Below are 12814 nucleotides of genomic sequence, written 5' to 3'. Positions count from 1 at the left end.
ATTACACATGTGAGCCACTGTGCCCAGCCTCTGGCTCTTATCTTGTTCCCCTCCAAACGCCCCTTCTAAGGGGTAAAAAGAATAGCATTGCTTCTCTGCTTATAATTCTTAAAGGCTCCCTGTGGCCTAAAGGGGGAAGCTCAGCTTTTTCCTTTCCCTTAATTTGGTTGCTAGCCCTTCATGGTGTCCCAGCCTACTCCTCAGGCTCAGAAACCATCATTTTCTCTCTATATCTTATTCCAGGAGATGTCAACATGTAGATTTCCCCCTTGACATTTATTGACTCAAACATGATGCTAAGTGCTTTACAGGAATTATCTAACTTACATTTTCACAACAACTCTGTTAGGTTCTCTTTTATTTGAATCTAGGTATGTTTGCTTGGGAAATCAAGCTCTTGAACTCCATGGTAAACTGTCTCTACTTGAAGTTTCCCAAATGCACAATCTCCTCTCTGGTATCTGGAATTTTATACTTGTGATGTCTTCTCTCTATCTCTACCTTTTGTCTCACTAACTTATACTTCCTTTTCAGGTTCAGCTATAGACAGTCTTCCCTTCAGGAAGATTTCTCAAGACTGGTTGAGCTTCCCTGCTATTTCTGCCTATAGTATCCTGCCTTATTCTTAGCCAGTGCATTTCATTTTGTACTAACATTATTTGTTTTCTCATGTCCCTCATGAACTGTAAATTCTTTGAGGGTAAGAACAGTGTCTTGACATCATGTTTCTCTTCTGAAGTGAAAGGTATTTTAGTACAACATCCTCCAACCTCACAGGTTCTCTTTGAGCTTTCATTGTCTATGAGGCTATGAGTTTGCTGAGTTCTCACTGCCACATATGCAGCCATATACCAAAAACTGGACCCAGGTAACTGAATTTGTCATGATGGGCTTTGCTGGCATCCATGAAGCACAACTCCTCTTCTTCATACTCTTCCTTACCATGTACCTGTTCACCTTGGTAGAGAATTTGGCCATCATTTTAGTGGTGGGTTTGGACCACCAACTACAGAGACCCATGTATTTCTTCCTGACACAGTTGTCCTGCCTTGAAATCTGGTACACTTCTGTTACAGTGCCCAAGATGCTGGCTGGTTTTATTGGGGTGGATGGTGGCAAGAATATCTCTTATCCTGGCTGCCTGTCCCAGCTCTTCATCTTCACCTTTCTTGGGGCAACTGAGTGTTTCCTACTGGCTGCCATGGCCTATGATCGTTATGTGGCCATTTGTATGCCTCTCCACTATGGGGCTTTGGTGTCCTGGGGCACCTGCATCCGTCTGGCAGCTGCTTGTTGGCTGGTAGGCTTCCTCACACCCATCTTGCCAATCTACCTCATGTCTCAGCTAACATTTTGTGGCCCAAATGTCATTGACCACTTCTTCTGTGATGCCTCACCCTTGCTAGCCTTGTCGTGCTCAGATGTCACTTGGAAGGAGACTGTGGATTTCCTGGTGTCTCTGGCTGTGCTACTGGCCTCCTCTATGGTCATTGCTGTGTCCTATGGCAACATCGTCTGGACACTGCTGCACATCCGCTCAGCTGCTGAGCGCTGGAAGGCCTTCTCTACCTGTGCAGCTCACCTGACTGTGGTGAGCCTCTTCTATGGCACTCTTTTCTTTATGTATGTCCGGACCAAGGTGACCTCCTCCATCAACTTCAACAAGGTGGTATCTGTCTTCTACTCTATTGTCACGCCCATGCTCAATCCTCTCATCTACAGTCTTAGGAACAAGGAAGTGAAGGGAGCTCTGGGTCGAGTCTTTTCTCTCAAGTCTTGGAAGGGGCAGTGAGGAGGCAGGTGGGAACCCAGTTTCCTTGCCTTGGATATTTAAAAACAGGTTAGTCAATAACGTTTAAGCTGAGACCAAATCAAGAATGCAGTTCCATTTATAACAGCCACAAGAAATACAATACCTAGGAATACAACTAACCAAGGAAGTGAAAGATATTTATAAGGGGAACCACAAAACACTGCTAAAAGAAATCAGAGATGACACAAACAAATGAAAAAACATCCCATGCTCACAGATTGGAAGAATCAATATCATTAAAATGGTCATACTGCCCAAAGCAATCTGCAGATTCAATGCTATTCCTATCAAACTATCAAGGTCATTTTTCACAGAACTAGAAAAAACAATTCTAAAATTCATATGAAAGCAAAAAAGGAGCCCAAATTGCCAAAGCAATCCTAAGCACAAAAAAAAAAAATAAAATAAAATAAAATAAAATAAAATAAATCTGGAGGCATTATGTTATCTGACTTGAAACTATACTATAAGGCTACAGTAACCAAAACAGCATGGTACTAGTACAAAAACAGACACATAGACCAATGGAACAGAATAGAGAACCCATACATAAAGCTGCACATTGCTACCAACTGATCCTTGAAAAAGTTGACAAAAATAAGCAGTGGAGAAAAGATTCCCTACTCAATAAATGGTGCTGGGAAAACTGGCTAGCCATATGCAGAAGACTGAAACTGGACCTCTACTTATCACCATATTCAAAAATTAAGATGGATTAAAGACTTAAATGTAAGACCTCAAACTATAAAAAAAATCCTGGAAGAAGACCTAGGAAATACCCTTCTGGACATTGGTCTTGGGAAAGAATTTATTACTAAGTTCTCAAAAGCAATTGCAATGAAAACAAAAATAGACAAGTGGGACTTAATTAAATAGCTTCTGCACAGTAAAATAAACTGTTGACACGACAAACAGGTAAACTACCAAATAAAAGAAAATATTCTCAAACTATGCATCTGACAAAGGTTTAATATCCAGAATCTATAAGGGACTTAAATCAACAAGAAAAAAACAATTAATCCCATTAAAAAGTGGGCAGAGGACATGAACAGACACTTATCAAAAGAAGATATCCAAGTTGTAAACAAACATATGAAAAATTCTCATCATCACTAATCATCAGAGAAGTGCAAATGAAAACATAATGAGATATCATCTCATGCCAGTTAGAATGGCTATTATCAAAAAGTCAAAAAATAACAGATGTTGGGGAGGTTGCAGAGAAAAGGGAATGCTTATGCACTGTTGGTGAGAGTGCAAATTAGTTCAGCCACGTGGAAAGCAGTTTGAAGATTTCTCAAAGAATGAAAAATAGAACTACTATTCAAGCCAGCAATCCCATTACTAGGTATATACTCATAGTAAAATAATCGTTCTATCAAAATGACACATGCACTTGTATGTTCATCATGACACTATTCACAATAACAAAGAGATGGAATCAGCCTAGGTGTCTATCAATGGTAGATTGGATAAAGAAAATGCAATACATATACACCATGGAATACTATGCAGACATGAAAAAGAATGAAATTGTATTATATGCAGCAACATGGATGTAGTGGGAGGCCATTATCCTAAGCAAATTAATGCAGAAACTGAAAATCAAATATTTTGTTTTCTCACCTGTAAGTAGGAGCTAAATCTTGGGTACACATGAACATAAAGATGGGAATAAGAGATACTGGGGACCCCAAAAGGAGGGAGAGAGGGGAGGGGGCAATGGCTGAAAAACTACCTATTGGGTACTATGTTCCTATCTAGGTGACAGAATGAATAGAATCCAAACCTCAGCATCCCACAATATATCCTTGTGACAAATCTGCACGTTTACCCCCTGAATCTAAAATAAAAATGGAAATTAAAAAGATAAAAGGACAGTGGTGAGGACTATGGAAGGGAGCTATGGTCTGAATAGTCAGGAGTTATGGACTATATATTAGATAAAGTAAAATGCTAAGTCTCTATAACGAGAGAGACTTAACTATAGTGTAGCTTAAAGAATGAAGGAGATTTTCTTTTTCTGGCAAGAGTTCACAGTGAGTGTTCCAGGCTGGTGGTGGCTCTCTTCAACTTTAAGGATGCAAGTTCATTCTATCTTGCCGGATCAACATCCCCTAGGATGTTGGCTAAGAAAGTTCTGCTGGCCAAATCCAGCTCAGCACTTGCTTTTTTTTTTTTTTTTTTAGACAGAGGTCTTGCTCTGTCGCCCAGGCTGGAGGGAGTGCAGTGGCGCGATCTCGGCTCACTGCAAGCTCCGCCTCCCAGGTTCACGCCATTCTCCTGCCTCAGCCTCCCCAGTAGCTAGGACTACAGGTGCCTGCCACCATGCCTGGCTAATTTTTTTGTATTTTTAGTAGAGATGAGGTTTCACCGTATTAGCCAGGATGGTCTCGATCTTCTGACCTCGTGATCCACCCACCTCGGCCTCCCAAAGTGCTGGGATTACAGGCTTGAGCCACTGCACCCGGCCAGCACTTGCTTTTTTAATTGCCTGTGAACTAATAATGATTTTTACATTTTTAAATGGTTGAAGACAAATTGAAAGAAGAAGATTTCATGACACACAAAAATTTGAATTTTATGAAATTCAAATTTTAGCGCCCATAAATCAAGCTTAATTAGAACACAGTCACACCTATATGTATCATCGGTGGTTGTTTTTGTGCTACAATGGCAGTAGTTGTGGCAGAAACCATTTGCCAACCCTTGTCTAGAGCCTTCTTGTTATTTACATGGTCAATAATGGGTCCCAGTGGGAAAGAAGGGTGAAGATAGAGCATGGAGGAGACACACTGCCTGTCTTAAGATTTCTTTCTTTCTTTCCTTCCTTCCTTCCCTCTTCCCTTCCCTCCTTCCTCCTTCCTTCCCTCCCTCCCTCCTTCCTTCCTTCATTTCCTTCCTTCCTCCTTCCTTCCCTCCCTCCCTCCTTTCTCCCTTCCTTCCTTATTTCCTTCCTTCCTCCTTCCTTCCTTCCCTACTTTCTCCCTTCCTTCCTTATTTCCTTCCTTCCTCCTTCCTTCCCTCCCTCCTTTCTCCCTTCCTTCCTTCCTTCCTCCCTTCCTTCTTTCCTTCATTTTATTTTTTTTTTAGGGTCTCATTCTGTCACCCAGGCTGGAGTGTGGTGGTGCGATCTTGGCTCATTGTAACCTCCACCTCTTAGACTTGGGTAATCCTGCCACCTCAGCCTCCTCAGTAGCTGGGACTACAGGTGCACAGCAACAAACCTGGCTAATTTTTAAATTTTTTGTAGAGATGGGTTTCGCCAGGTTATTTCCCAGGCTGGTCTCAAACTCCTGGGCTCAAGCGATCTGCCACCTTGGCCTCCCAAAATATTGGGACTACAGGAGTGAATTAAGATTTCTTGATTAGATGTAGCAGTCATCACTTCCACTCACCTCTTTGGTGAGAAGTGAGCCTTAGGTCAAATCTAATTGCAAGGGTAGTAAAAATAGTCCATAGTTAGGTAGCCAGATGCCCAGTCACCATTTAATTATTGTAGAAAAAGAAAAAAACAAATTGTGGTAGACAATCAGCAGTTTTTAGCACAAACTAAGTCCCCAGAATAAAAGCTGACTTTTCATGTGGTCCATGCACTTAATCTTTTTTTGTATCTATATTTGCTTATTTGATATATAGACTGCTCCCCTATATCAGTTGGTGTTTTGGAAATTGAAGGAGATCTTTATGGCAGTGTCAACTCTTTTGAAGTAAGGCTTAAAAAGACAATTATAATTCAGGTATTTCCTTACATGTAGGTAGATGCATTTAAAAAGACATTTATAATAATCATTTCAATGTGGATTCCAGAAACTATAGAATATGGAAGAGGAAAATGTTGAGCTTGGAACTGAATTGGGGGAAAGACATATTTTCCTTAGCTGGCCAGTAATGAGCATATTGCAATATGGTGCCCTTCATTGTCACAGTCTCCCTGAATAGGGTCTGAGCTATTGCATTTTCCAAAGTTAACAGGAAGGGCACATTTTGAAAATCATTTCATTTACTGACTATTGTATCAAGAATGTGCTTTAGATTCTTTTGGATGACAGCAAGATGCAAAAACAATGCAGAGGTGAGAACCTTTCCAGATCAAATATAATAATCCATGTGAATGAAATACAAGTAGTATATGAACATACTTTATTGTGTTTTGTGTTACCTGTGCTTCATAGGTACTGTTTTTTTTTTTAACAAATTGAAGATTTGTAGCAATTCTGTATTAAGTCTATCAGTGCCATTTTTCAATAGCATGTGCTCACTTTGCTTCTTTGTGTCACATTTTAGTAATTCTCGCAACATTTTAAACTTTACTGTTATTATTATATCTGTTATAATGGTCTATGAGTAGTGATTTTTGATGTCACTATTGTCATTGTTTTGGGAGCTATGAACTGTGCACATATAGGACAGTGAACTTAACTGATAAATATGTGTGTTCTGACTGCTTCACTGAGTAAACATTTTCCTGTCTCATGCTCTTTACAGCATGGTTTACTGAATATTTTAAGCCTGCTATTGAGACCTACTGCTCGGGAAAGAATAGTTCTTCCAAAATATTACTGCTCATTGACAATGCACCTGACGACATGAGAGCTCTGATGGAAATGTACAAGGAGATTCATGTTGTTTTCATAACTCCTAACATAACATCCATTCCATAGCCCATGGAACAAGTAGTTTTTGATTTCAAGTCTTATTTAGGACATACATTTTGTAAGGCTATAGCTGCCATAGATAGTGATTTCTCTGATGGATCTGGACAGAGTAAATTCAAAATCTTCTGGAAAGGATTGATCATTCTAGGTGCCATTGAGAGCACTCATGACTCATGGGAGGAGGTCAAAATATCAACATTATCAGGAGTTTGGAAGAAGTTGATTCCAACCCTTATGGATGACTTTGAGGGGTTCCAGACTTTAGTGGAGAAAGTAACTGCAGATGTGGTAGAAACATCAAGAGAATTAGAATTAGAAGTGGAGCCTGAAGATGTGACTGAATTGCTGCAATCTCATGACAAAACTTTAATGGATGAAGAGTTGCTTCTTACGGATGAGCAAAGAAAGTAGTTTCTTGAGATGGAATCTACTCCTGGTGAAGATGCTGTGAACATTGTTGAAATTAAATAAAAGGATTTAGAATATTCCATAAACTTAGTTGATAAAGCACCATCAGGGCTTGAAAGAATTGGCTTGAATTTTAAAAGTTCTACTGTGGGTAAAATAGTATTAAACAGCATCACGTGTTACAGAGAAATTTTTCACAAAAAGAAGAGTCAATCAATACAGCAAACTTCATTGTTGTCTTGTTTTAATAAAGCCATCTCAACTGTCGGCAACCACCAGCCTGATTGGACAGCAGCCATCGATATCGAGGCAAGTCCCTCTATAAGCAAAAAGATTAAGATTCTCTGAAGGCTCAGATTATTGTTAGCATTTTTTTAGCAATAAAGTATTTTTAAAATTAAGATATGTACATTTTCTTAGACATAATGCTATTGCACACTTAATAGACTACACTATAGTGTAAACATACTTTTGTATGCACTGGGAAACTAAAAATTTGTGTGTGAGAGCTTGCTTTATTCACTTATTTCTGTGATCTGAAACCAAACCCACAATATGTCTGGGGTATGCCTGTAGACTTTCAGGCACCTGACCTGAGTAGATTTGAACACAAAATGAGTTAGACTTTTAGGTTTCCAAACAAAATGGAAAGATGAAAAGAAAGCAAAACATACTGGGTTATGTAGTTTTCATTTATTGTAGCAGAAAAAAATTCAAATTCCAACACAGGGAATGTTTTCTGAATTTTGAGAACTACTCTAAGGATAACTATATGGGAAGTGTCAGTAAAGCTTACCATTTTGAGCTTCTTAAAGAATAACTATATATATATATATATATATATATATATTTTTTTTTTTTTTTTTTTGAGACAGAGTCTCACTGGGTCGCCCAGGCTGGAATGCAGTGGCACGATCTCGGCTCACTGCAAGCTCCACCTTCTGGGTTCATGCCATTCTCCTGCCTCAGCCTCCTGAGTAGCTGGGACTACAGGCGGTTGCCACCACGCCTGGCTAATTTTTTTGTATTTTTTTTTTTTAGTAGAGACAGGGTTTCACCGTGTTAGCCAGGATGGTCTTGAACTCCTGACCTCATGATCCGCCTGCCTCGGCCTCCCAAAGTGCTGGGATTACAGGCATGAGCCACTGAGCCCGGCCAAGAATAACTATATTTTTGAGATAAATTACATAAAACGTAAAAAGTCTGATGCATACCCACAGAAAGGATCCTAAACATATTAATGTGAATATTGCTTTAATAAAACTTGATACAAGTAATGAAACTGGGAAAAACTCAGTTTTGTGAATGTGATTATTTACATTACAAATTAAAACAATAACTCCCTTAAAAACCAGTCCTACCTACAAGAATTTGACCTGCATGATATGTGCAGGTATTGATAGCTAAAGTTTTTAAAGCCACTACTAATGGCAGATCAGTCTGCAATGAGATAAGCTATACAATCATGTTGTAGGAAATGCATATTTTTGTAAATAGGGAGTTTCTAAAAATATAGTTTCTTCTTTGGGGATATATCTATTATAGACTGAAACACTGTCATATGAAGGACTAACTTAGCATAGATACTACTCCACTATAACTCAGAGAATGTCACAGGGAGTAATTCTGGACAAACAAGACTTATTAAGATGGAATTCAGTAAGGAGTGATGCTTGTCTTACTCTGACCATTCTGGGTATTAGGGTACTGATTTGTTAGGTAGAAACTACCTGGTAACCATCCTTGGGAAGGTCCTTTGACTTGGGACTTGGTGAGAATGACTGGATCTACACTTTGAAATCAGAACCCTACAGTTTTCTGTGTGGCATTACATCACCATTGTCAAAAGCTCTGGTATAATTCTCCTTCACTGACATTCTTCTGGTCTCTCTTTTATGGCTCCATGTTGTTCTTGTCCCTTGTACCTGTGCTGGGATTTCTATTTCGTTTTTCAGTGTTCTTAGTCTTTTTAGTTAGTCTCTTATTTTTCCATTTTTACATGCCAAGTCCTTAGCAACTGATTTTTAGGGTGTGTCTGTCAAAATGTTGGCTTTGGCTGTGGAATGCTACAGCTTTGTTCCTCTAAATTGAATCTTCTTCTTTATTTTTAAATTATTTATTTATTTTGAGACAGGGTCTCACTCTGATGCCCAGGCTGGAGTGCAGTGGCACAATCTCGGCTCACTGCAATCTCTGCCTCCCAGGTTCAAGTGATTCTCCTGCCTCAGCCTCCCAAGTAGCTGGGACTATAGACGCACACCACCTCGCCCACCTAATTTTTGTATTTTTAGTAGAGATGGGCTTTCACCATTTGGCCAGGCTGCTCTCAAACTTGTGACCTCAGGTGATCCACCCTCCTTGGCCTCCCGAAGTTCTGGGACTACAGGCGTGAGCCACCGCGCCCGGCCTAAATGGAATCTTCTTCATATCCTTGCTTTCTTTGGTGGCTTCATTCTCATTGGTTCCAATAACATCTTTGGCCAGCCTTGGCAAGGTAGGATTTTCAGCACCTTTTGGTAGGAACTTAAAATGAATCTCATTGCCCAGAAATGTGGTTGCCTTGATACATTGAGATATTTTGTGTAATAACAGTAAAGCTCTGCTTCTCCCCAGGGAGCAACCCAGGAGCACTTTCATTTAATCAGTTGATGCCCAGTATTTTGTGGGTTTCTTTAGCATCCTCACACTCTTATGGAAGTGGAGAGGCTTCCTTTAGAGCAGACTTTGCATAGGTGGTCACTTCACTGGGTCTGTGACAGTCACCTGTCCTCATTTACTCCAAGGCAAGCAGCTACAGGTTATTTACTTATAAAACAGTTTCACAATAGGTATGTTTAGTCCACTCCACTCAGTTAGGTTGGTGATGGCAGATCACAAACTCTTTGCTTATAAGGATTATAGTTTAGCCTCTCTGAAGGTCCCTTCCAGGACGTAGCTTAGAACAAGCGTCCTGTAAAAGTTTCAGTTAGCTCTTGCTCTCGCTCTCGCTCTCCCTCTCCCTCTCCCTCTCCCTCTGTCTCCCTCTCCCGTCTCCATCTCCCTCTCCCTCTCCCGTCTCCCTCTCCCTCTTCTTCGGTCTCCCTCTGTTGCCAAAGCTGGACTGTGCTGCCGTGATCTCCGCTCGCTGCAACTTCCCTGCCTCGGGCTCCTGTGACTCTCCTGCCTTGGCCTGCCGGGTGCCTGGGATTGCAGGCGCACGCCACCACACCTGAATGGTTTTTGTGTTTTTGGTGGAGACGGGGTTTCACCGTGTTGACCGGGCTGGTCTCCAGCTCCTGGCCTCGAGTGATCTGCCTGCCTCGGCCTCCCGAGGTGCTGGGATTGCAGACGGAGTCTCGCTCACTCAGTGCTCAATGGTGCTCAGGCTGGAGTGCAGTGGTGTGATCTCAGCTCTCTACAACCTCCGCCTACCAGCCTCCTGCCTTGGCCTCTTAAAGTGCTAAGATTACAGCCTCTGCCCCGCCGCCACCCCATCTAGGAAGTGAGGAGCGTCTCTGCCTGGCCGCCCATCGTCTGGGAGGTGAGGAGCCCCTCTGCCCGGCCGCCCTATCTGGGATGTGAGGAGCCCCTCTGCCTGGCCGCCACCCCGTCTGGGAGGAAGTGAGGAGCGCCTCTGCCCGGCTGCCCCATCTGGGAAGTGAGGAGCGCCTCTGCCCGGCCGCCACCCTGTATGGGAAGTGAGGAGCGCCTCTGCCTGGCCGCCCCGTCTGGGAGGTGAGGGGAGCCTCTGCCTGGCTGCCCCATCTGGGAGGTGAGGAGCGCCTCTCCCCAGCCGCCACCCCGTCTGGGAGGAAGTGAGGAGCACCTCTGCCCCGCAGCCCCCTCTGGGAGATGAGGAGCAACTCTGCCCGGCCGCCCTGTCTGGGAGGTGAGGAGCGCCTCTGCCTGGCCACCACCCCGTCTGGGAGGAAGTGAGGAGCGCCTCTGCCCGGCTGCCGCATCTGGGAAGTGAGGAGTGCCTCTGCCCGGCGGCCACCCCGTATGGGAAGTGAGGAGCGCCTCTGCCCGGCCGCCCCGTCTGGGAGGTGAGGAGTGCCTCTGCCTGGCTGCCACCCCATCTGGGAGGAAGTGAGGAGCACCTCTGCCCGGCTGCCCCGTCTGGGAGATGAGGAGCGCCTCTGCCTGGCCGCCACCCCATCTGGGAGGAAATGAGGAGCACCTCTGCCCGGCTGCCCCACCTGGGAAGTGAGGAGCACCTCTGCCTGGCCACCCCATCTGGGAGGTGAGAAGCGCCTCTGCCCGGCTGCCCCGTCTGGGAGGTGAGGAGTGCCTCTGCCCGGCCGCCACCCCGTCTGGGAGGAAGTGAGGAGCACCTCTGCCCGGCTGCCCCCTCTGGGAGATGAGGAGCAACTCTGCCCGGCCGCCCCGTCTGGGAGGTGAGGAGCGCCTCTGCCTGGCTGCCACCCCGTCTGGGAGGAAGTGAGGAGCGCCTCTGTCCGGCTGCCCCATCTGGGAAATGAGGAGTGCCTCTGCCCGGCCGCCACCCCGTATGGGAAGTGAGGAGCGCCTCTGCCCGGCCGCCCCGTCTGGGAGGTGAGGAGTGCTTCTGCCTGGCTGCCATCCCGTCTGGGAGGAAGTGAGGAGCACCTCTGCCTGGCTGCCCCGTCTGGGAGATGAGGAGCACCTCTGCCCGGCCGCCCCGTCTGGGAGGTGAGGAGCGCCTCTGCCTGGCCGCCATCCCGTCTGGGAGGAAGTGAGGAGCGCCTCTGCCTGGCTGCCCCATCTGGGAAGTGAGGAGCGCCTCTGCCTGGCCACCCCGTCTGGGAGGTGAGAAGCGCCTCTGCCCGGCCGCCCCATCTGGGAGGTGAGGAGTGCCTCTGCCCAGCCGCCACCCCGTCTGGGAGGAAGTGAGGAGCACCTCTGCCCGGCTGCCCCATCTGGGAGGTGAGGAGCGCCTCTGCCTGGCCACCACCCCGTCTGGGAGGAAGTGAGGAGCACCTCTGCCTGGCCGCCCCATCTGGGAAGTGAGGAGTGCCTCTGCCCGGCCGCCACCCCATATGGGAAGTGAGGAGCTCCTCTGCCTGGCCACCCCGTCTGGGAGGTGAGGAGCGCCTTTGCCCGGCTGCCCCGTCTGGGAGGTGAGGAGCGCCTCTGCCCGGCCGCCACCCCATCTGGGAGGAAGTGAGGAGCACCTCTGCCCGGCCGCCCCATCTGGGAAGTGAGGAGCGCCTCTGCCCGGCCACCCCGTCTGGGAAGTGAGGAGTGCCTCTGCCTGGCCGCCACCCCGTCTGGGAGGAAGTGAGGAGCGCCTCTGCCTGGCTGCCCCGTCTGGGAAGTGAGGAGTGCCTCTGCCCAGCCGCCACACCGTCTGGGAAGTGAGGAGCGCCTCTGCCTGGCCACCCTGTCTGGGATGTGAGGAGTGCCTCTGCCTGGCCGCCACCCCGTCTGGGAGGAAGTGAGGAGCGTCTTTGCCTGGCCGCCCCGTCTGGGAAGTGAGGAGCGCCTCTGCCCGGCCGCCCGGTCTGGGAAGTGAAGAGCGCCTCTGCCCGGCCACCCCCTCTGGGAAGTGAGGAGTGCCTCTGCCCGGCCGCCCCGTCTGGGAGGTGAGGAGCGCCTCTGCCCAGCCGCCACACCATCTGGGAAGTGAGGAGCGTCTCTGCCTGGCCGCCCCGTCTGGGAAGTGAGGAGCGCCTCTACCCGGCCGCCCGGTCTGGGAAGTGAGGAGCGCCTCTGCCCGGCCGCCCCGTCTGGGAGGTGAGGAGCGCCTCTGCCCGGCTGCCACCCCGTCTGGGAGGAAGTGAGGAGCGCCTCTGCCCGGCCGCCCCATCTGGGAGGTGAGGAGCGTCTCTGCCCGGCCACCCCGTCTGGGAAGTGAGGAGCGCCTCTGCCCGGCCGCCCTGTCTGGGAGGTGAGGAGTGCCTCTGCCCGGCCACCCCGTCTGGGAAGTGAGGAGCGCCTCTGCCCGGCCGCCCTGTCTGGGAGGTGAGGAGCGCCT

General features: G+C 46.6%; 1 protein-coding gene across 1 annotated transcript; it reads left to right on the top strand.

Moving 5' to 3' along the window:
* Positions 1-838: 838 nt before the first annotated feature.
* On the top strand, positions 839-1792 carry LOC129008891 (olfactory receptor 6Q1). Its single transcript, XM_054441352.1, has one exon. The coding sequence runs from the start codon at positions 839-841 to the stop codon at positions 1790-1792; it is 954 nt and encodes a 317-aa protein (XP_054297327.1).
* Positions 1793-12814: the final 11022 nt, after the last annotated feature.

The sequence above is a fragment of the Pongo pygmaeus genome, chromosome 9 (assembly GCF_028885625.2).
Source record: "Pongo pygmaeus isolate AG05252 chromosome 9, NHGRI_mPonPyg2-v2.0_pri, whole genome shotgun sequence".
Classification (NCBI taxonomy): Eukaryota; Metazoa; Chordata; class Mammalia; order Primates; family Hominidae; genus Pongo; species Pongo pygmaeus.
Note: the sequence above shows the minus strand (reverse complement) of the source record. Positions and strands in the feature narration are given on the sequence as shown.

Bases quoted from the DNA above. Each gene is read 5' to 3' on its own strand.
- LOC129008891 (XM_054441352.1), top strand. From the start codon at position 839: ATGCAGCCATATACCAAAAACTGGACCCAGGTAACTGAATTTGTCATG.